We start from the raw sequence: 24,879 nt of genomic DNA on the forward strand, positions 1-24,879 counted from the left end.
AAGTCCTTTTCAGAATCAGTTCATCAGGTTGTTGTCCAATGCCCAAATATTCAATATCAGGGTGGTCCAGATGACTCAACTTCCCCTGAATAAAGCTTAAGCAGATCTGAGATGAAAGGATCAGGTCCCAAGAATTTTTATAGAGATTTTTGCAGCCTCTTGACAGCACCAGTCCTTGAGTGAACATGGCTTTTGAAGTAACCTTCTATTTCCTAAGCATCCTAGGTAATTAGCTACATAGATTAACATAAATCAACTGCCTCTCTCACACCATTTTACAGGTGATTTACCACAAACTTCAAAGAGAAATTAAGAAAGTGATATTAGTACATTTAAATGTTAAGATCTTATTTTGATCTCTGAATTAACCGAATACAGCACGGAAAGGAACTGTTTGGTTACATTGTTAACCTCTAACAATATTTATGTAAACACACAAAACACAAACATTATCCGATATGTCTCTAAAGTTTCAATCAGAATCAATTATCCTGCAAGTTGCTAAACTCTTTTTAGCCCAGCATCACAGTTATACTCTCATTTATTTATAATTTAATAATGGGGAAAAATCAGGCAATCCCACTGCTAGCATAGTAAGAAAGAAGCAATTCAGTACACTATTCCTGCCTGCATGTTACATGCAAAGGCAAACATAGATGTATGAAGATAGTCCTGAAGATGTTCGGTAACGCTCTTTTTGCATTTTCAGTAATGTGTTTTAATACGTTAGTATTAATAATATCACTTGGCAGTTCACCCCATTTTCATTATGGTGTTGGACCCCTTTAAAAAAAAACTAGATCTACTACAAATTAGGAGCCAGTTCCACAAAAATGAGTACTGTAGCCCCAGTCACTTCAATGGAAACACTGGCACAAGGAGAGCACTGCTGTAAAAGAATAGTGGCATCCACTGGTTAGATAGAAAAGCCATTAATAGGTCTGATATTCCCATTGGACCCATGTTATCCACCTGAAAAGCTGAAAGTTTGAACACCTCATCTTTTATTTCCCTCAATAATACTAAACATTTGTATGAAAACCAATGCAATGAAAGAAAAAGTTGCATTTTATCAACCATGAATGAATTCAAATAAGCAAAGAAATTCTAGGGAATGCTGGTGAGTTGCTAAGTGATCCCAAATACCCAGATGAGGTTTGTTAAAAACATATCACATCAAGAGACAAAAGGAAAGGAACGGATTAAGTCCCTCAACAAAGAGATAAATAAGATGTTTCAGTAAATTATGGAATGTAGCAGTAATTTATGTGGCAGGATTTACTGAATGAAATGCAGTCCAGTAAATCCTTTATCAGAAACTGGGGAAAAGGCAAAAATGGTACAAAAAAAAAACATGATTAAATGTAAGCCATTCATTGTCATCTGAAGCACAGTGAATCATATGAATTTAATAATGATATATTGGAGGGGAAGCCTTTTAATGTACAACAGGACATTTCTAATAATTATTAACCCATTTGTCTATGTTCAGTTTTACAGGATTTTAGGATTTGGTGCATTCAGAAGTGTTGCTGTGTTTTTTTTGTGAAAGACTCCTATTCCTGCTCTTTTCCTCCCTGCCCCCCTTTCTACCCATATCACTAAAAGTCTAGTATGCAGGTCCTCACCACATCCCAGGTTAGCTTCTCCTGTAAATTTCTCCTCTCTGGCCTTCCCACCACACTTATCTTCCACCCTCTAGCTGCTGAGATCACCACCCTCGTCTGTTATGTTGTCCCTGCTATCCACTCTTCTGAGTCCCTCCACTTGTTCTCCCTTTTCCATCAGAAGATTTCTGTCCTCACTCTGTTTCTCCCTGCGCAGCTGTTTTGTTTTTCTTACCCTATTGTTCCCTCTCCCTCTGGTCTGCCTTTATCGGCCACCTGCCCTACAACTTCCACCTATTCTTCCACGTTCCCCATCTCACATGAAACACCTTCATTCACAAAGGTATCTCCTCCACATCTATCCTCAAAACCCACTTCTTCCATGACGGCTATGAAAAGTTGGCCAACCTAAGAACGGATTTTTTGAGATTGTCAATGGGTATTCATGTCAGAAAACGAAGTAACCCCCACTAGATATAAACCTTTCACATATTTTGACTATAACGCTAAGTTGTGGTACAACTCTGCCAGGCACCATGCATTCATGGCGTCAAAATGCAATTTCACACTCAGAAGACTCATATTATCATCTTTCTTAATTGCTTCAATCATCAGAGAAATAGTTACAAATGTTGACATTTAGATAACCATCATTAGGCATCTGAATTACCATTGAGATGATGTAGAAGTTCACACTTCCCACAGCTATTATTGCAAACATGAAAATTCCTGCTTAGAACTGGTTCGTTTTCAGGGTTATCTGTCTCTGAAACCAAAAAAAACACAGATTTTCCTTACATGGTTTAAATGAATTCAGTGCTTGTGTAAGAAGCTAGATTGTCAACACTGGCAGAGTAAGTTCTCTTATCTGGAGAAAGTACTGCATGAACTGTAGAAGTTTTTCTATATCACCCTCCTCAGTGTGCCTCCAGAGAAACTGCTTCTAGAGGTGAAAAGGGAATTCCTTTTTCTAGATTCATTCAGCCTCTGGCAAATTGTTAGAGAGAAGGGACAACTGTCCACTAAGAAGTGCACTGGATCCACCAACCCATTTCACATGAATTGCCCACCAGAAGGTAGCTGCATTGAACTATTTCTGGGGCTCCATACAGCCCTGTGCACACCTGAATCCCACCTTGTGCAACTACTAGCTCTCTCTCATCAGTTTCTCTTTTTACCCCAAACTGAAGGCAGTTTCTCATTATGTCTGGTCTTGATTCAAGTTTTTGAGGTTGCATTGCTGGTATTACCCTTTCCGTCAGTCTTCAGCTATTGGTGTTGTGGATGGGTGAACAGATGAAGAAAAGGTTTAGCACATCTGGGTGAATGAGTTGCAAGCATTCTATGGGGTGACTAGAGGCTATTGTGAGTATGGGAGAGGGAGGGTAGTCACAAATGTGAAATGCATCTGGATACTCCTGGACACTTCTCTTTACATAAGGCACCACAAAACCCATGGTTGTAACAACCTAAGGTAAAACTTTGTTACTAATAGCCAAGGCTGAATTTGAGCTTTCACCTCAAGGTAAGAGATTCTACATTTTTTTGCTAAGGTCCAGATCCACAAAAGTATTTATTTAGGCTCCTAACTTCCATTGATCTCAATGGAAGTTTGGAACCTAAATACTTTTATGGATGTGGCCTTTAATTCTTGAACAATCCAGGCCTGCTGGAGTACAGCTGACCAATGTACACAACCAATTCTGAAAGAATTATAACTCATTTGTACCAGCCTACTTCACCTTGACTTTAGTTATCTTACATATTGTCTCCTTTTGTTTTTTTGTCTTATTTTCTTGTTTGCTGGAAGTTGATTCTTTAAACAATTTATCTTGTGTGCTGTGTTAACCTTTTATCTGAATGTAATTGTTAGCTGTGGATTTAAATAGAGTTTTCATTCAGTCTGCTTCTTCTTTGGTTATCTGGAAAAAACAACAATGACAATTTATTGCTTTGTTTTATTTCCCTATTTTTCTCCCTTTCTACTTTGTTGTTTTTCACCAGAAAAGCTTGCAGGGAGACAGAGCAGGGGCCATTAGTAAAAAACCACCACATACATACACACCCTCACCACCCAGGTTAGACATAGGTGGTGCCACACCTATAATCTTACTAACTTGTCACACCCATAGTATCTTAACCTCATATACATCATTTAGACATTTCTCAGTTTTAGTGCATGTGTGTTTACTGCCCTGCCTGCATGTACTGTTCCTACAGTGTTCAGAAAACTGTGAAGAGGTAGGCTCTTCATGAGATATGAAAAACTGGATGAGCTAAACAAATCTTTCTTCATATTCCCCCCCTTATCATTGAGTTTGCCACATTCAGTGAAGCAAGTTACTGAATGTAGTTTAAGCAATACTACACATTCACATTCAGGAAAGACAATGATGGAAACAGTTTTGTAAGCAAAAACAGCAAGAAAAAAAAACAGATGATGCTATGTGCTATAACTTTATTGTGTGAGCATTGTCGAAAACTTGTATTGCCCTTTACAGAAAAAGGTGATTGAACATGTTAACAGTAGTTGGATTCTTGGGCAATGTATTAAATCGATGCAGGGATCATTTTCACACAGAATGGTGATTCTTGCTGCAACTTAGCCAGGAGGCCAGCCCAACTGACGTCCACCAAGAACATGGAGATGTACATGATAGACAGACTGCCCACCATCTGGCCCTTCATTCACGACCATTCGGTATCCCTTGGTCAAGCCCAATTCAGCAGCACACTTCTTGCCAATAATCATTAGATGTCCAAGAAGCTGAAAGGATTAAAAGGGAAGAGAGAGAGAGAGAGAGAGACAGAAAAATCAACCACAAAAACAATTATGAGTAATTTGAAGAACAATCAGTTTATCAGTTATGTGGAATAACTGTTAAAAAAAATTCTCCAAGAAAATTTTAAAAACTACAGTGAAATGAAATTGCATATAAGATCAAGAATCTGATTTATAAAAGGTCTTTTTTTAAAAAGGGGGGGGCAAGGGGGCGGGGAGGGGATTAGAGGCAAGTTCCAGCGAATGGAAGTCACAGGCGGCCAGCACCTCTAAGGATTAGGCCCCTTTCATTCTTTAGGCAATGAAGAAAAATCCAATTAAAAAAAAAAAAGTTGACTTATCTAGTATATGTTCACAAAGACTTGGGGCCTGATTTTCAAGAGAGCTGAGACCTTCTAGTTCTCATGATTTTAGGCACCTCTTGCCAACCCTAACACATTATTTTCCATACTAGAACAAGAATCATCTAGTGTAGAACAGAAGGATGAACATTAGAATATATTTCAAAACAAAAGCAATATTTCTGTACTAGAAATGTACATTTCTAAAGCTACATAATATTTTTCATTGACTACTAGTTATTTGTACTGCAATAGCAGCCAAGATACAATAGACGCTGTTCAAATTCCTAAAAAGGAGAAAGCCCATGCACCAAAGAGCTGGCATTCTAGCAACTACTAAAGTTTAAAAAAAAGAAAAGTTACTGCCCTAATGAGACTACAATCTATGACCACGGAAAGCTACAAAACGTAGTGCTGAGCCATGGTTCCAGAAAAGGCGAAACAGCCTGTAGCTCTTTATAGTGAGAGTGCGAGTCAAGAACAAAAAACATTCTGATCAAGTGTCGGTTAACTTCCTAATCCTAAATACACAGCACTTTCATGGTTCACCTGAACAATTTCACATTTGGACTTCCATTTCTTTGGATTTCTTTCATTTTGAAGTAAAGTCACTCCTCCCCCAATACACCACTTTAAGCATTAACAATCAAGCTGTTTTATCACAAGCACTAGAACAAATGATCTAGGGAGGCTGTGGAATCACTATCATTGGAGGTTTTTAAGAACAGGTTAGACAAACACCTGTTGGAATGATCCTGATAATGCTTAATTCTGCCTGAGTGCAAGGGACTAGACTAGATGATCTATCAAGGTCCCTTCCAGTCCTACACTTCTATGATTCTACTCTAATGGGCCACCAGGAGACAAATTCTGAGAAGGCATTTCTCTAGCTGAGTGACCAATGATTCAGAATGGAAAGTTACACCTGATGCCAATGCAAAGCTGATAATGTTCCTCTACTGTCTCTCCTTTCTTTGCACATATTTCCCTTCCAAGGTTTTGTTTTTTATTTTTATTTTTTGGCAGACTTGTACCAACTTCCACCAGCTCAACATTGTAATAACTTACTCAACAAAGCGTGTGACAGAACTAATTACAGGGTACATTTGCCAGTGAATGTTTTAAAGGATGGTACCCTGTCATAGTCCTAGGTCAGGTGGTCTCAGAGTAGCTAATGAATTATTAAGAATGCCGCTGCATCTTGTGAATGTGTTTTGGTCATTTTATATTGTAACTTTCAGAGCTTTTGTTTTAAAGCTATGTTGTAATGACATTTAAACTTGGAGTTAAAGCACCATAGGCATGCATTGCACCTTTCAGCCAGAAAATAAAACAAGATTCCTGCCCTAAAGAACTAATAGTTTTCAGATGTTATAATGGTAGATTCAATGTAGACAGAATTTACAGAGGAGAAGGACCTCAGAATATTGGTTGATCACAGGATGACTATAAGCCGCCAATGTGATACGGCCGTGAAAAAAGCTAATGCGGTCTTGGGATGCATCAGGCGAGGTATTTCCAGTAGAGATAAGGAGGTGTTAGTACTGTTATACAAGGCAGTGGTGAGACCTCACCTGGAATACTGTGTGCAGTTCTGGTCTCCCATGTTTAAGAAGGATGAATTCAAACTGGAACAGGTACAGAGAAGGGCTACTAGGATGATCCAAGGAATGGAAAACCTGTCTTCTGAGAGGAGACTCAAAGAGCTTGGCTTGTTTAGCCTAACCAAAAGAAGGCTGAAGGGAGATATGATTGCTCTCTATAAATATATCAGAGGGATAAACACCATGGAGGGAGAAGAATTACTTAAGCTCAGTACCAATGTGGACACAAGAACAAGTGGATATAAACTGGCCATCAGGAAGTTTAGACTTGAAATTAGACAAAGGTTTCTTCCCATCAGAGGAGTGAAGTTCTGGAACAGCCTTCCAAGGAAAGCAGTGCGGGAAAAAGACATCTGGCTTCAAGACTAAGCTTGATAAGTTTATGGAAGGGATGATATGATGGCATAGCCTAATTTTGGCATTTAATTGATCTTCAACTATTAGCAGTAGATATGCCCAATGGCCTGTGATGGGATGTTAGATGGGGTGGAATCGGAGTTACTACAGAGAATTCTTTTCTGGGTGACTGGCTGGTGAGTCTTGCCCCATGCTCAAGGTTTAGCTGATCGCCATATTTGGGGTTGGGAAGGAATTTTCCTCCAGGGCATATTGGCAGAGGCCCTGCGGGTTTTTTGCCTTCCCCTGCAGTGTGGGGCACGGGTCACTTGCTGGAGGATTCTCTGCACCTTGAAGTCTGTAAACCACGATTTGAGGACTTCAGTAGCTCAGACATAGGTTAGAGGTTTGTTATAGGAGTGGGTGGGTGAGATTCTGTGGCCCACGTTGTGCAGGAGGTCGGACTAGATGATCATAATGGTCCCTTCTGACCTTAAAGTCCATGATTCTACGTAGTAATGTAATGTAATACATTTTCACAATACTTACAGATTCATCTGAATCTTCTGCTTCAGATAACTGGACAATTGGCTTCTTAGGAACCACTAGGAAATGCGTTGGAGCTTGAGGTGAAATGTCATGGAACGCAAGGCACTAGAGAAAGAAATTATTAAGAGCTGAAGCACTAACTTTTTAGATGAAAATAAGCCCCATATATAAATCTGAACATCTCATTACTACCCACATCCCTACCAGTATATACTGAAGTTGAGATGGTAACTTCAATAACTTTCCAAAATTAGCCCTGGTTACTTGATATCCCTTAAAAGGTAGTTAGCAATAAGAGGAAAACCTTAACTCAAATTAACACAGAACGCCCACATACAGAGGCCTACAAAGAACAGTTTTTAGTACGAACAAAGAACACTGGTTGGTTTATTTTCAGGAATTACTTAACAACTATTTATACAGCATTCTAAATAACAAAAAGCAACTTTTCAGGCAATAAACTATATGGATTCCAGCAATATATCCTCTACAGTTTACCATGATTAGAGGCAAAGTTTCTTAAAACTTTCACGTAGACAAAGGGAAATAAATACACCTGTATACACATCTTGGCTGCAAAGCAGCAACACAGAAACTGCTTTAGAGACTACTTCAAAACCATTTAGTGTTCTAGAATAAAATTTCCCCTCCACAGCTGTGATATTATCCTGACCTATTAAGATACTGGCTCTTCAACTGTCATTAGCTATATGGGTCACACAAATGGTAGATTTTTCAATAAGAACCCATCTTCTGCATTGCATTTATATGGGACCTGATTTTCACAAGCAAAGAGCAACCACAGCTTGCAATGATTTCAATGTTTAGTCAACCCCAGGTGGATCCAGTCAGATTCAAACTGCTAGATAAAAGAACTGGATTATTATGATGCACTAGTAAATATGCAACTTTTCCTAACTTTAGGAATCAAAATAAGAGGCATGCCATTAAAAATTAGCCAAATCCAACAGTACCAGTGCCAGATTAGGATTTTGATAGCTTTCTCATAGCAGGATGGCTGCCTCTTCTACTCATACAAATTCTGAGTTTGTGGCCAAAATATGGTATGATCCAGATGCCAGATCAGAGTTCATGCAATGCTGCTGCAGACAGACACACCTATGTCTTGATTTTTAAAATGCAAGAGTGGTTAAACATGTTCTCTATTTAAACAGAATTTAGATCTTTGAAGCCCAATACAGGCTGAATCCAGGTGTTGGATCCAAGTGTTGGCAGTACTACCATGCCAGGATGCACTGTTGGGTTGTTTTTTGTTGTTGTTGTTTTTGTGTTTTGCTAAAGAAGGAGCAGCTAAAGTTATTCTTTAATAGCTAAGTAATGCCATCCGCGGGGGGTAAATGGCTGGATCACATAAGATCCAGAGAACAGATGCAAATATTTAGTGCACTACTTGCACCACCCAGAATCCATTAAGGTCCAGAGATTTTTTTTGTTTCAGAAGGCCCGCTACACTTCTCTATTTATGCTTTGGAGAGGGGGCCGTGGTGGCCAAAAATAAGCTATCCAGGGTTTGGCAGCACCGCTGCGCTGCACCAACAGGGAAGCCGTGGAACTTGGAGGGCTGGGATCAAAACCAAGGTTTCCCTTTCCCCACAAAGGTCTATGACAAAAGGCCCGGCTGCTAGTCAGCATAGCAACACCGCCGCAACCAGATCGGGGAGACGCAGCAGTTTTAAGCCCACTGCCCCCAGCTGGGGAGCCGAAGACTTTGCCCTTCGGGACAGCGAGCCCCGGGGTGACAGAGCCAATTGTGCATTTCGCGCCGCTAGCCCGCGTCTTCTCTCTGCCCGCAGCGAGCCCTGCACGGTCAGCCACGGCACCCGCCCCGGGAGCAGCACATGGACCCCCCGCCTCCGGGCGGGGGCCACAACCCCGCACCCCAGCCTGCAACGCCGGGCGCCCCACCTCGCCCCGGGCAGCTGCTGCCGGAGGAGGACACGCCGCGGCAGCCGCCTCCCCGCCCGCCCGCCTCCCCGCCACAGGCAAGCGCGCCGCCCGGGAGCCCGCCGCAGCCGCCGCGCCGCCAGCCCCCACCCGCTCGTCCTCGAAGATGATTTTGGCCGGGATCTCCTTGCGGATGATCTTCCCGAAGATGGTTTCCCCGCCGGGCCGGGCGGCCTGCGCCTTCCGGATCTCGTCGGCCATCGCTGCCGGCTGCCGCCCCCTGCGTGTAGAGTCTGCCGCCCCGCTGCGACGGCCCCGCCGGCCTCAGCCCACGGCATTGGTGCTCTCGCCTGCCCATCACCCTGACCCCGCCCTGCTGGGCACGGAGTTAAAGGGGCAGCAGAGTGCTTCTTGCCGTGCTGCTGGGCTCTGTCATTGCTGTGAAACGTCGTCCGGTGAAATCGGCCCCCAATGTAGGGGCTGGTCCTGTAGACATTTACTCCACTGACCCCAAAACTTCCCTGCATGTCCATAACTGTGAAATATGTCCATCCTCTGTGCACACTTTCCCTTGCTAAGCAGACTCACACCAGTTCTGCCTGTTCTGAGCAGAGTTAGGCCATGTATACGCTACAGAGTTAAGTCGACTTAAGTTTTGTCAATGATCATAAGTTGTTTTAGGGTATGTCTACACTACGAAATTAGGTCGAATTTATAGAAGTCGTTTTTTTAGAAATCGGTTTTATATATTCGAGTGTGTGTGTCCCCACAGAAAATGCTCTAAGTGCATTAAGTGCATTAACTCGGTGGAGCGCTTCCACAGTACCGAGTCAAGCGTCGACTTCCGGAGCGTTGCACTGTGGGTAGCTATCCCACAGTTCCCGCAGTCTCCGCTGCCCATTGGAATTCTGGGTTGATATCCCAATGCCTGATGGGGCTAAAACATTGTCGCGGGTGGTTCTGGGTGGTTCTGGGTCAGGCCCCCGTTCCCTCCCTCCCCCCGTGAAAGCAAGGGCAGACAATCATTTCGCGCCTTTTTTCCTGAGTTACCTGTGCAGACGCCATACCACGGCAAGAATGGAGCCAGGTCAGGTAACCGTCACCCTATGTCTCCTGGGTGCTGGCAGACGCGGTACGGCTTTGCTGCACAGTAGCAGCAACCCATTGCCTTCTGGCAGCAGACGGTGCAATACGATTGGTAGTCGTCCTCGTTGTGTCCGAGGTGCTCCTGGCCACGTCGGCTGGGAGCGCCTGGGCAGACATGGGCGCAGGGACTAAATTTGGAGTGACTTGACCAGGTCATTCTCTTTAGTCCTGCAGTCCTATTGAACCGTCTTATGGTGAGCGGGCAGGCGATATGGACTGCTAGCAGTCGTACTGTACCATCTTCTGCCAGGCAGGCAAGAGATGAGGATTGCTAGCAGTCGTATTGTACCATCTTATGCCAGGCAGGCAAGAGATGAGGATGGCTAGCAGTCGTACTGTACCATCTTCTGCCAAGCAGCCATGAGATGTGGATGGCATGCAGTCCTTCTGCACCGTCTGCTGCCAGCCAAAGATGTAAAAGATAGATGGAGTGGGTCAGAACAAGAAATAGACCAGATTTGTTTTGTACTCATTTGCCTCCTCCCCTGTCTAGATCACACTGTAGTCACTCACAGAGAAGGTGCAGCGAGGTAAATCTAGCCATGTATCAATCAGAGGCCAGGCTAACCTCCTTGTTCCAATAACAACGATAACTTAGGTGCACCATTTCTTATTGGAACCCTCCGTGCAGTCCTGCCTGAAATACTCCTTGATGTACAGGCACACCCTTTGTTGATTTTAGCTCCCTGAAGCCAACCCTGTAAGCCGTGTCGTCAGTCGCCCCTCCCTCCGTCAGAGCAAGGGCAGACAATCGTTCCGCGCCTTTTTTCTGTGCGGACGCCATACCAAGGCAAGCATGGAGGCCGCTGAGCTCATTTTGGCAATTAGGAGCACATCAACCACCACACACATTATCTAGCAGTATATGCAGCACCAGAACATGGCAACGCGATACCGGGCGAGGAGGCGACGTCAGCGCGGTCCCGTGAGTGATCAGGACATGGACACAGATTTCTCTGAAAGCATGGGCCCTGACAATGCATGCATCATGGTGCTAATGGGGCAGGTTCACGCTGTGGAACGCCGATTCTGGGCTCGGGAAACAAGCACAGACTGGTGGGACCGCATAGTGTTGCAGGTCTGGGACAATTCCCAGTGGCTGCGAAACTTTCGCATGCGTAAGGGCACTTTCATGGAACTTTGTGACTTGCTTTCCCCTGCCCTGAAGCGCATGAATACCAGGATGAGAGCAGCCCTCACAGCTGAGAAGCGAGTGGCGATAGCCCTGTGGAAGCTTGCAACGCCAGACAGCTACCGGTCAGTTGGGAATCAATTTGGAGTGGGCAAATCTACTGTGGGGGCTGCTGTTATGCAAGTACCTCACGCAATCAAAGATCTGCTGATATCAAGGGTAGTGACCCTGGGAAATGTGCAGGTCATAGTGGATGGCTTTGCTGCAATGGGATTCCCTAACTGTGGTGGGGCCATAGACGGAACCCATATCCCTATCTTGGCACCGGAGCACCAAGCCGCCGAGTACATAAACCGCAAGGGGTACTTTTCGATAGTGCTGCAAGCTCTGGTGGATCACAAGGGACGTTTCACCAACATCAACGTGGGATGGCCGGGAAAGGTGCATGATGCTCGCATCTTCAGGAACTCTGGTCTGTTTCAAAAGCTGCAGGAAGGGACTTTATTCCCAGACAAGAAAATAACCACTGGGGATGTTGAAATGCCTATATGTATCCTTGGGGACCCAGCCTACCCCTTAATGCCATGGCTCATGAAGCCGTACACAGGCAGCCTGGACAGTAGTCAGGAGCTGTTCAACTACAGGCTGAGCAAGTGCAGAATGGTGGTAGAATGTGCATTTGGACGTTTAAAGGCGCGCTGGCGCAGTTTACTGACTCGCTTAGACCTCAGCGAAACCAATATTCCCACTGTTATTACTGCTTGCTGTGTGCTCCACAATATCTGTGAGAGTAAGGGGGAGACGTTTATGGTGGGGTGGGAGGCTGAGGCAAATCGCCTAGCTGCTGGTTACGCGCAGCCAGACACCAGGGCGGTTAGAAGAGCACAGGAGGGCGCGGTACGCATCAGAGAAGCTTTGAAAACCAGTTTCATGACTGGCCAGGCTACGGTGTGAAAGTTCTGTTTGTTTCTCCTTGATGAAACCCCCCGCCCCTTGGTTCACTCTACTTCCCTGTAAGCTAACCACCCTCCCCTCCTCCCTTTAATCACCGCTTGCAGAGGCAATAAAGTCATTGCTGCTTCACAGTCATGCATTCGTTATTCATTCATCACACAAATAGGGAGATGACTACCAAGGTATCCCAGGAGGGGTGGTGGAGGAGGGAAGGAAAATGCCACACAGCACTTTAAGCACAGCACCTTAAAAGTTTACAACTTTAAAATTTATTGAATGACAGCCTTCTTTTTTTTGGGCAATCTTCTGTGGTGGAGTGGCTGGTTGGCCGGAGGCCCCCACACCGCGTTCTTGGGCGTCTGGGTGTGGAGGCTATGGAACTTGGGGAGGAGGGCGGTTGGTTACAGAGGGGCAGCAGTGGCAGTCTGTGCTCCAGCTGCTTTTGCTGCAGCTCAACCATACACTGGAGCATTCTGGTTTGGTCCTGCAGCAGCCTCAGCATTGAATCCTGCCTCCTCTCATCACGCTGCCGCCACATTTGAGCTTCAGCCCTGTCTTCAGCCCGCCACTTACTCTCTTCAGCCCGCCACTTACTCTCTTCAGCCCTCCACCTCTCCTCCCGGTCATTTTGTGCTTTCCTGCACTCTGACATTATTTGCCTCCACGCATTCGTCTGTGCTCTGTCAGTGTGGGAGGACAGCATGAGCTCGGAGAACATTTCATCGCGAGTGCGTTTTTTTTTCTTTCTAAGCTTCACTAGCCTCTGGGAAGGAGAAGATCCTGTGATCATTGAAACACATGCAGCTGGTGGAGAAAAAAAAAGGGACAGCGGTATTTAAAAAGACACATTTTATAAAACAGTCGCTACACTCTTTCAGGGTAAACCTTGCTGTTAACATTACATACATAGCACATGTGCTTTCGTTACAAGGTCGCATTTTGCCTCCTCCCACCGCGTGACTACCCCCTCAATCTTCCCCCCTCCCTGTGGCTAACAGCAGGGAACATTTCTGTTCAGCCACAGGCAAACAGCCCAGCAGGAACGGGCACCTCTGAGTGTCCCCTGAAGAAAAGCACTCTATTTCAACCAGGTGACCATGAATTATATCTCACTCTCCTGAGGATAACACAGAGAGATAAAGAACGGATTTTGGTTGAATGCCAGCAAACATACACTGCAATGCTTTGTTCTACAGTGATTCCCGAGTACGTGTTACTGGCCTGGAGTGGTAAAGTGTCCTACCATGAAGGACGAAATAAGGCTGCCCTCCCCAGAAACCTTTTGCAAAGGCTTTAGGACTACATCTAGGAGACCCGCAAATGCCAGGGCAAAGTAATCCTTTCACATGCTTGCTTTTAAACCATGTATAGTATTTTAAAAGGTACACTCACCAGAGGTCCCTTCTCCGCCTGCTGGGTCCAGGAGGCAGCCTTGGGTGGGTTCGGGGGGTACTGGCTCCAGGTCTAGGGTGAGAAACAGTTCCTGGCTGTCGGGAAAACCGGTTTCTCCGCTTGCTTGCTGTGAGCTATCTACAACCTCCTCATCATCATCATCTTCTTCGTCCCCAAAACCTGCTTCCGTATTGCCTCCATCTCCATTGAAGGAGTCAAACAACACGGCTGGGGTAGTGGTGGCTGAACCCCCTAAAATGGCATGCAGCTCATCATAGAAGCGGCATGTTTGGGGCTCTGACCCGGAGCGGCCATTTGCCTCTCTGGTTTTCTGGTAGGCTTGCCTCAGCTCCTTAAGTTTCACGCGGCACTGCTTCAGGTCCCTGTTATGGCCTCTGTCCTTCATGCCCTGGGAGATTTTGACAAATGTTTTGGCATTTTGAAACCGGGAATGGAGTTCTGATAGCACGGATTCCTCTCCCCAAACAGTGATCAGATCCCGTACCTCCCGTTTGGTCCATGCTGGAGCTCTTTTGTGATTCTGGGACTCCATCATGGTCACCTCTGCTGATGAGCTGTGCACTCACCTGCAGCTTGCCACGCTGGCCAAACAGGAAATGAGATTCAAAAGTTCGCGGTTCTTTTCCTGTCTACCTGGCCAGTGCATCTGAGTTGAGAGTGCTGTCCAGAGCGGTCAGAATGGAGCACTCTGGGATAGCTCCCGGAGGCCAATACCATCGAATTGTGTCCACAGTACCCCAAATTCGAGCCGGGAACGTCGATTTAAGCGCTAATCCACTTGTCAGGGGTGGAGTAAGGAAATCGATTTTAAGAGCCCTTTAAGTCGAAATAAAGGGCTTCACTGTGTGGACGGGTGCAGGTTTAAATCGATTTAACGTTGCTAAATTCGACCTAAAGTCCTAGTGTAGACCAGGGCTTAGTAACATCAGTGGAGCACATTCACACAATGCTCCTTGTGTCCACTGAGCGCGTCCACAGTCATTGCATCGGCAGAGAGAACGTTGCACCGTGTGTAGCTATCACTGTGCAACTCACCACCCTCTGTCACCCTGGGCCACTGGGACTTCCGAGAATGGATTGCAGTGAATCATGGGGAAGTGCTTGCTGTCCCATGATGCAGTTCTTTCCATCCCATCATTCCCTGGGCTTCATACTTCATTTGCTCCATTTTTCAACAGCCCTTGTAAACTATGCACCTGCCATCTCTGCCTGACAACATGGATCCTGAGCTGCTGATCATTCTGGTGATGAGCGTGATGAACACAATGCAGCTGGTCCTGCAGTATTACATGAGCTGTGAAACAGAGAGTGTATCGGTTATGCCTGCCCTGCTTTCTGCCATAGAAACAAATAATTCAAGATTGCTGCTGACATTCACAGAACAGCTTGCCATGGTGGAGCATCGGTACTGGGTTCGGGAAACAAGCACTGAGTGGTGGGATTGCATCATGATGCATGTATGGGATGACAAGCAGTGGCTGCAGAACTTTCGGATGCACAAATCCACCTTCCTGGAACTGTGTGTGGAGCTTGCCCCAGCATTGCGGCATAAGGACACCAGAATGAGAGCTGCCCTCACTGTGGAAAAGTGAGTCTGGCAACTCCAGACTGCTACTGGTCAGTCGTGAATCAGTGTGCAGTTCGAAAGTCCACTATGGGGTCTGCAGTGATGCAAGTGTGCAGGTCCTGCTACAAAGGACTGTCATTCTCAGTAATGTGCAGGAAATAATTGATGGCTTTGAGGCAATGGGATTCCCTAACTGTGGCAGGATGACAGATGGAACACATACCCCAGTTTTGGCCCCCAACCATCTTGCAATGGAGTACATCAACTCAAAGGGCTACTTGCCCATGGTCTAGCAGTCGCTGGTGGATCACCAGGGCCATTTCACTGGCATCAGTGCAGGGTGGTCAGGGAAGGTGCATAATGCATGCATTTTTCAGAACACTGGACTGTATAGAAAGTTGAACGCTCAGACTTTCTTTCCAGACCAGAAGTTTCCAATGGGGGATGTGAAAATGCCCATAGGGACCTTGGAGACCCCGCAAACCCCTTACTCCCAGGGCTCATGAAGCCTTACACCAGAAACCAAGTCAGCAGCAAAGAGCGCTTCAACAACAGGCTTAGCAGGTACTGAACGATGGTCGAATGTGCCTTTGGCTAATTAAAAGGTCTCTGGCGCTGTCTTTTTGGCCAGTTAGACTTCAATGAGGAAAATATTCCAATGGCCATTGCAGCCTGCTGTACTCTCCATAATATTTGCTAATCGAAAGGGGAAAAGTTTTCCCCAGGGGTGGGCCGCTGATGGTGCTGAAGCTGACCGTCTGGTTGCTGATTTTAAGCAGCCAGATACAAGGGCAATTAGAGGGGCACAGTGGAAGGCTATATGAATCAGGGAGGCTTTGAAGGAGCATTTTGACAATGATTCCCAGTAATGTCTGTATTTGGTGCATTCAGCCAGGCAATATTTAGTTTCTGCCATGAAGTACTTGCTTCTTGAGTGTTAACTGTAAGGAGCAAATAGTCCTACCTACAGCCAATGTGTCTCAGTGTTAAGACTGAGCGATATATGTATGTATTTCACAAATTAAGACTCATTTTATTTCAAAGACTCAAGTTTAATAACAGGATCAAACACAAACTTGGTCAAACGAGGGGCATGACAAAGAAGAACAGTCTTGCGGTTAGGGCTCTCACAGCTGGGTGTAACTCCAACTTTCATTGGGAAACCAGTCCCCAGGAGTGGAGCACACGGGGTACTGTGAGGACCAGGTATACACAAGGAATGCCCTGGGGGAATTTGGGGAGAGCATGGACTGCAGTTCTGTAGTGACTGGAGGCGAAGTCTGACACAGATTGCTGCAAATGCAGGCTAATGAGGGACTTCAATATCTCTGGTCCTCAAGAGCTTTATCATCCACTCCTTCCCCTCTGTCCTTTCCTGGCTATCCAGCCTCAGTCTTTTATTAATTCACACTTCCCTTAATTAATTCCCTTCACACTCTTGTTTCGCTCTGTACTGCATCTGTTGACTGCAGCACCTCGCGAAACAGCCTTACTCCCAGGGCCATCCCTAGCTATTCTGGAGCCCTACGCAGCCCCCACATGGGGTGTGTATGTGTGGGACCCCAGGCCTCTGCAGGGGGGGTGGGGGTGGGGCAGTGGTGGGGCTGGCCCCAGGCCTCGGGGGCAGGCTGGCTTGGGAGGCAGGGGGGAACCACCCTGGCCCTGCTGCAGAGCTCAGGGAAGTGGGGGCGGGTGAGAAGAGGCAGGGCGGAGCAAGGGTGGGGGCCATGGGGAAGAGTTGGAGCAGGGGCTGGAGCAGCATGCAGCAGCGCAGGGCACCAGGAAATTTGATGCCCCAAATTTCCTGGTGCCCTACGCAGCTGTGTACTTTGTGTATGGGTAAGGATGGCCCTGCTTACTTCTCCTTGGTCGCCACCTTATCTGATAGAGGCACTCCGCCACTGTGGAGGAATGCATTCTCAAGGGCACATCTGCAGAAGGCAAAGAAACAATTAATAGAAACAGTGAGTGTGCTCACTGCTGTGAATCACAAAAGTTATACACACCTCTTTCTCACTGTCCCTTGGCTAGTACCAGGTTGTCGTGAGACCTAATTATGGTGAGTTCACAGGGAAGGAGGTGGTGGGCAAGAGGGAAAGGGCAGGAAGGGACAATGAGTAGTTTGTGAGGGGGAGTTAATAACCCGCTAGGGAGCCTATTGTGAATATTGGTACCCTTTTCCACTGGCTAGGGTAATAGAACCCAATATCTCACTACTAAGGGTAATCCAGCATGCAAGGGAGCATCTCCTACATGCGTGTGGCTTCAGACTGGCTCCATATGCTGCTCACCTGTGTGCTGCTCTGGTCCCTCCAGAAATAATTGCCGGATGACGCAGCAAAGTTTCCTACAGCAGGGGGAGAAACAGGCAGCTCTCCCACGGAACCTTCAGCAGAAGATTGCAGAATACCTACTGCAATGTTTCCTAGAGATCACTATGGGGGATTCCGAGACATCCCCATGTACATTAACAAACTTTTCTGCCATGGCCCCACTGTGTAGATGGACAGACTCTGTTGTTAATTTCTGTCCCTTATCTCTCCTCTACCATATAACAAAGTACATGAAAGCTCAGTTTCCTCTCACCGGGCAGTATCAAAGCAAAATGAGCACTTACCGGAGCTCCCCTCTCCGGAATCCTGTGTGCCAGAGCTGGGACTAGCTAGACTCCTCCAGAGTGGAAAAAAGAGATCCTGACTCACCTCAACACCAGACAACCTTGCTGTGTGCTCCACATCATCCTCCAACTCCACCTCTTCATTCACCACTTCCTTATCAGGGTTGAGTCCACTGGCTCCTGCCTCCAGTCCCCCCGAAGTATCCATGGGGCTCTTGGCAGTGGAAGTGGGGTCGCTGGCATCTGCCGAGGATGGCATGCAGCTCCTCCTTTGGTGCCACATCAGAGCAACGGTTGGCCTCCCTTGTCTTCTGGCATGCCTGCCTCAGCTCTTTGATTTTATCACAACACTGTTGCATGTCCCTTTTGTGCCCCTTCTCCTGCATGCCATTAGCAATCAGCCCATAAGTATAAAAATTCCTATGGCTGGTGCAAAGCTGTGATTGCACAGCCTCCTCTCCCCAGACTCAGCAGATTAAACAGCTCTGGTGCGCTCCATGCAGGAGCGCGTCTACTGTGGAAAGCCGGCATAGTCAGCTGGGAAGTTGCTGTGTGAACTGTGCATGTCGAGCAAACAGGAAGAGGAATTTCAAAAATTCACGGGTTGCAGAGTAACAGACGTGTTAGTTTGTATCTGCAAAAAGAACAGGAGTACTTGTGGCACCTTGGAGACTAACAAATTTATTTGAGCATAAGCTTTCATGGGCTACAACCCTCTTCATCAGATGCATAGAACAGAACATATAGTAAGAAGATATAGATATATATACACATACAGGGAAGATGAAAAGGTGGAGTAAGAGGCTAGATGAGCTATTATCAGCAGGAGAAAAAAAAACTTTTGTAGTGATAATCAGGATGGCCCATTTAGACCGTTGACGAGAAGGTTGAGGATACTTAACATGGGGAAATAGATTCAATATGTGTAATGACCCAGCCACTCCCAGTCTCTATTCAAACCCAAGTTAATGGTATCCAGTTTGCATATTAATTCAAGCTCAGCAGTTTCTCGTTGGAGTCTATTTTTGAGGGCCTTTATATGGGGGAGGGGGGCATACTACCTTCAGGGCAGTAGAGTTCAAACCACTGACCAGAGCAGTCATGATGGCAGTCACCTCCTGGAGGCCAATTAGGGCGATATAACCAAGTAAGGTGTCTACACTTACGCTGCATCGCCCTAACTATGTTGCAAAAAGCTCTACGCCGCTTGTCAAGATGGTTTTATTATGTTGGCATAGCAGGGGAATTACATTGTCAGGAGGAGCATTTCAGTATGTATACCTCCACGGTTTTGTCGACGAAAGCTGACTTTTGTGGACAAAACTGTGGAATATAGACAATGCCTTAGATGACAAAATGGCACTGGCAGCTGGTCTACATTAGCATTCCCATCACTGCTAGCACTGACTGGAGATTTTGAGAAAAATCTTAGCATTTTAGTCCTGCACATTGGTCGATCTTCCAACCACAAATCTAAACAAATGCACCACACTTCACTGAGATCAACAAACATAATCCATGCAGTGTTTCCAGGTGAAGTTGCTTTTGAGAGATGAAATGTTAAAAAATATTAGAAAACGTTCCAAAAGCTAAAACAAAAACAAAAAAACACAGTCCACTTAACCTTTTTAACCTTCATAGTTTCCAAAGCCCTGGTTTGATTTTTCTCACACTTTCCATAACATTCCTTGAATATAGGATCATTATATGCTCTTGTAAGGGAAATATGTGATTTAACCATAACTATGGAGAGAATTGTGGGAAAAATTCTGTTCTCAGACCAGTGTAAATTTTGAGTTACTTCAGTTATTTTAAGATGGTATAAAAGAGCAGAACTTGTCATACTCCTTCCATAATGGCTGTCTAGTAATAATATGTCCTGGGGCACTACAAAGAAAGGTCTGACCAAACAAATCAAAGAACCATGGGATGACATTCTGTCCTTTACCTCATCCCAGCGTATGTAGGTATTTTGGAACATATATGTCCTAGGGGTACTGCTTTGCTTAGTTGTAAAGGGGTAAGATAAGGACAGAATTTCTGCCTCAGCTTTTAATTTCCTTGCTTTTCTATGTTTGTCAGACAGTGAATGTTATTTTAACAACGATGTTGTTAAACTTCCTTTTTTTATTTCACAGGATTAAAATGTCTTTAAGGAAAGAATATAAAAATAGACATAATTGACTAGATACAAAATGATAGATCAATATATTACATAAATACTTATTTAAGGCCCTGATCCTACAAAACTTACTCATGTATTTAACAGTAAGCTCTGTAAGTAGGCCCATTGATTTCATTGGAGTCCTTAGCCTCTGTTATTTGCTAGATATTAATAGCTCAAAGAAAGATGATAAACCAACATAATTTAAAAACATTATTCTAAATGTGCAGCAGCATTTTTTCAAATGTAATAAACAGACCTGGTTAAATAATTTTATCAAACTACTTATTTAATTTTGCAATAGTTTAAAAATAGTCAAAAATATTTCTCTAATTCACCCAGTTTTTATGAATAGTTGAATAATTCACTAATGTGGCTCTTGAACCTGCAACTGTGTTTGATGAAAAAGAGTCTTGCACCTCTTAAAAAGAAAAGGAGTACTTGTGGCACCTTAGAGACTAACCAATTTATTTGAGCATAAGCTTTCGTGAGCTTATGCTCAGATAAATTGGTTAGTCTCTAAGGTGCCACAAGTACTCCTTTTGTTTTTGCGAATACAGACTAACACGGCTGTTACTCTTGCACCTCTTAGTGGATCGTATTCCAGGATCAGGACTATGTTCACTGAATAATTTATTCAACATATTTCAGGAAGTTTTCCAAAAAAAATTTCATGATTATTAAAAATTATTCCTTCAGCGTTAGTAATAAATTTTTAAAATAATGTATCTGCTCCTATTTAACAAATGTTATCGCAAAGTAAATTTCCCTCAAAGGGAATAATCTCCTGAAAAGAGAAGATGATAATGGAAATGCTGACAGACTGTTACATATATATTGTATGCAATTATCATTAAACAAAGGAATATAGTTATCTAAATTTAAAAAGTCTAATTTAAAGCTGCAAAGATGATTAAGGAATTACAGTTCCTATTCCATCCTCAATTAATCCTATCAAAAGATTCAGCCTTTGGCTAATTTTTTAACTCAGCTATAAACCACTAAAAATATTAGGTATATAAAGAAAATAACAACTGATTCTTAACTAACACATTACAAATACATTACAAATACAACACTTAATGACTTACACACTATAAAGTCTTAGAAAGAGAACTGTCTATTTTTGTTAGAGAAATGAATTTTCTAAATTAAAAATTGCATCCATGAATGAAAATCGGAGTGACCGAGACACCTTTAGGTTCATTGTATGCTTTCCTATAATCAGACTCATATGGAGTCAATCACTGGATTCAGGTGTTTTGATGTGAGAAGGAGAAAAGTAATAACATTTTCCCTTTCTCAGAAAAAGGTGATGATAGGGTCACTTGATGGCTTAATAGAAAATTAATGAAATGACAGAGCTTTCTACCTCTCAGTCACTGGTCTGTTTCTAGTGCAATTGCCAGCGTCCTATAACTGCTATCATTTGTTTGATGATCCATAGGATTGTTTGATGATCTGTGAGCTGTCAGTCTCACTTCTCTTCCTACTGGAGAGGTGTCCACATAATAAAAACCAGCCCCACGACAATTGGTATTAACTGATTTTATAAGCCCCAATCTGGCAACTGGCTCTGCATAGGCAAACCCCTGTGCTTGCAAGGAGTACTTTGACTTCAGTGGGGCTCTGAGTGGACACAGAAGGTAACTCTATAGAGACAGTTGTAGGAATAGGAATGGGGCCATAGTTGGTAGTCTCAAGCAAAGAAATAAAGAACCATTTGGTGTGATGACAAGGCATACTGGATCAGATCTGTGATCCATCTAGTCCAATCTTCTGTCTCTACAGTGGCCACTACGAGATGCTTCAGAGGACAGTCCAAAAAATCCCACAGTAGGGAGATAGATGCTTGAGATTCTGCCCCTATGAAAGCCTTGTGTAATAGTTGGACATGGCTAAAACCCTGAAGCATGACATTTTATATCCCTTCCAAAACATCTTTTTAGCATTAATTATTATAACTCTGGAAACTCATGCTATCCATATAAATGTCCACTCTCTCTTTCAGTCTTATTGAAGTCCTAGCAGAAATGTCATCCTATGCCAGAGTTCCACAGTCACATTACATATTGTGTGAAGGATGGTCAGGTTGTCAGGCTACTAGCCTGCTACTTGAGTGAACTATTCCCTGCTATGTTAACCTTCCTCCATGACCTTCAGCAAGTCACTTAGACCCAGATCCTCAAAGGCATTTAGGCACCTAACTCCCATTGAACTCAATGGAAATCAGACACCTAAATACCTTTGAGGATCTGGGCCTTAATCTCTCAGTTCCTTATCAGTAAAATAGGAATAATTGTGCTTCCCTACCACAGAGGGGTGCTGTGAGGATAAATACATTAAAGATTGTGAGGTACTCAGCTACTACAGTAATGGGGGCTATATAAGTATGTAAACTAGAATTTATCAGTTTTGAATTTGTTACTTTTCAGCTTCAGCGTCCTTATTCTTGTAAAAAGAAAAGGAGTACTTGTGGCACCTTAGAGACTAACCAATTTATTTGAGCATAAGCTCACGAAAGCTTATGCTCAAATAAATTGGTTAGTCTCTAAGGTGCCACAAGTACTCCTTTTCTTTTTGCAAATACAGACTAACACGACTGCTACTCTGAAACCTTATTCTTGTAGTGTGAGATGAAGAAAAGATGCTTCCAGTCTACCTTCTCCATAATATTATTTTGTATGCTTTTATTATGTCTCTTCTTACTCATCTCCTTTCTCAGGTAAATAATAGTACTCTATTCAATCTCCCTCCGTATGAATTTTTCCATTTCTCGTACCAGTGCCATCGTCCACCTCTGAACCTCCTCTAATTCTGCAATGTCCTTTTTTAGATGGTGACCAAAACTGAACACTCTATTCCAAGTGAGGGTGAACCACTGATGTATATAATGGCATTATAATATTTCCTATACTCTATTATTTTCTCTCCCATTCTTAATATTTTGTTTGCTTTGTTTTCTACAACTGCACATTGAGCACAGCTCTACAGAGCCGTCTGATACTCAGGTTCTTTTCCTGAGTTGACACAGTTAATTTAGAATCCAGTAAATTGTCTGAGTAGTTTAATTTTTTCCCTTCAATGCTGATTACTTTACATTTAGGATTTACCAGCATCATGTTGCCTATTCACTTGGCTTGGTTAGGTGCCTCTAGAGCTTCTCAGAGTCTTTTCTGGCCTTGACTAACCTAAATAATTTTGTCTCATCTGCAAATTTTGCCACCTCATTGCTCAGCTCCTTTTGCAGGTTCTTAATGCATTAAATTTTCCTGTTAACAAAAAGTGCTAGAGTTCTTAGAACCAAGAATCACTTCCACTGGCATATGCTGCAAATGTTGGTAAACAGACTAAAAGGAATCTTTGATATCTATGGAGAAGTCAAAACAGTCCTGACTCCTGATATGAGTGGGTGTAATTCCTCTTGAAGTCAGCTGAGGAGCTGTGAATATTTTTCCAAGGCAGAATTTAACTCTGTGTCTGTAATTTTCAATGATCAAAAATACAGCAGGTGCTTCAACTCTGAGGTTCTTCCTCAGTACCCATCTGAATGTTCTCTCATGCTGAAACGAAAAGATGTATGCTCCAGATTTTTTTGTTGTTTTTTATAAACAAAAGGAACTGATACACTCCTCCCAAATCAGTTCTGACAAATAAGTCTTAATTGTCTAGATGACCACAATTTCTTAGGAAATGGAAATTAAGTATAAGCAGAGTTAAACACTGGGTAGGGAGTAAAAAGCAGCTGTGCAACATAAATCTGTTAATTGGCTGGAAACTGATGACTTTCCAGTTACGAGTTTGAAAACTGAATGTTTTCTTCACCAAAAAAATAGCAAATTATACCATTTTCCATGTCATTTACAATCTGGTGGTTTTAGGATCCCTAGGGTTCTACTGACTCTGAAGACTTTTAACAACGTAATTTAAAATCTCATTAAAAATATTTTTCCCCCTCAGAAGCCCTGTTATGGGATACAAAACCTAAAGAGCCCAGCACAGAGCCCAGTTCTCAGCTACTCAGTGTCGGTTTTACAATGGCTCCAGTGGCTCCATGGAGCCAGGCCCATGCTCAGAAGGGGCCCTGGCCTGCTCGCTTGCACTGCGCCCCAAGACCCCTCTGGCTCCTCCCACCCACCACTTGCTCCTCTCGGGCTGCCCGCCAACTGGTCAAGGGCCCCATCCCCTGCTCCTCTCAGTCCCTGGCCAGACCCCAGTGTACCTCTGGCTCTGGACAGTCTCTGCTTCCCACCACCTGTGGGGCCCCACCTGTCTCCCCGGAGCTGAGCCTCCTGGGACTGGTATGTGTGTAGGTGGGGGAAACAGTGTGGAGGGCTTGGCTGGGCCCCTCCAGGCAAGTGCGTCTTGAGGGACCCCGTCCGGGACTAGCTCTGGCCTGGCTGATCGCACCACTCCCGAGGGACCAGAGCAATTCTTGGCCCTGGGACTGGCCCTGGGACCAGCCCTGGCTGCGCTGCCGGCTCAGCGCGGCAGACACAGTCGCCTCCCAGCAGGGCTGCTGAGTGCGGCCGGGAGGCAGGGCTTGGGGGAGTGGGTCTGTGGGAAATCTGGGGATGGTGCTGAGCTGTGAAGGGGTGGGGAAGATGTGTGTGTGTGTTGGGAGTGTGGGTTCTGTGGGAGATGCTGGGCAGTAGTGGTAGGGCTGTGGGCAGGGGTGGTGGTATGCAGGGTGCTGTGCATTTGTGGGTGGGTCTTGGGGGGCACAGAGGGTATAGTGGGTCTGTGAGACCTCTGGCCATAG

The 24,879-nt window shown here is 44.6% G+C and overlaps 2 protein-coding genes across 2 annotated transcripts; both read right to left on the reverse strand.

The window, feature by feature from the left end:
• Positions 1 to 4,048: 4,048 nt before the first annotated feature.
• Positions 4,049 to 9,433, reverse strand: HINT1 (histidine triad nucleotide binding protein 1). Its single transcript, XM_073344877.1, has 3 exons — positions 9,275 to 9,433; positions 7,220 to 7,324; positions 4,049 to 4,374 (listed from the first exon to the last, which is right to left on the reverse strand). Exons 1-3 carry the CDS (start codon positions 9,383 to 9,385, stop codon positions 4,210 to 4,212), a joined length of 381 nt encoding a protein of 126 aa, XP_073200978.1. The 5' UTR covers positions 9,386 to 9,433; the 3' UTR covers positions 4,049 to 4,209.
• Positions 9,434 to 12,618: 3,185 nt separating this feature from the next.
• LOC140911945 (uncharacterized) lies at positions 12,619 to 14,304 on the reverse strand. The gene is made up of 2 exons (XM_073346107.1): positions 13,749 to 14,304; positions 12,619 to 13,160 (listed from the first exon to the last, which is right to left on the reverse strand). Exons 1-2 carry the CDS (start codon positions 14,302 to 14,304, stop codon positions 12,619 to 12,621), a joined length of 1,098 nt encoding a protein of 365 aa, XP_073202208.1.
• Positions 14,305 to 24,879: the final 10,575 nt, after the last annotated feature.

The sequence above is a fragment of the Lepidochelys kempii genome, chromosome 5 (genome assembly GCF_965140265.1).
Source record: "Lepidochelys kempii isolate rLepKem1 chromosome 5, rLepKem1.hap2, whole genome shotgun sequence".
NCBI lineage: Eukaryota > Metazoa > Chordata > Testudines > Cheloniidae > Lepidochelys > Lepidochelys kempii.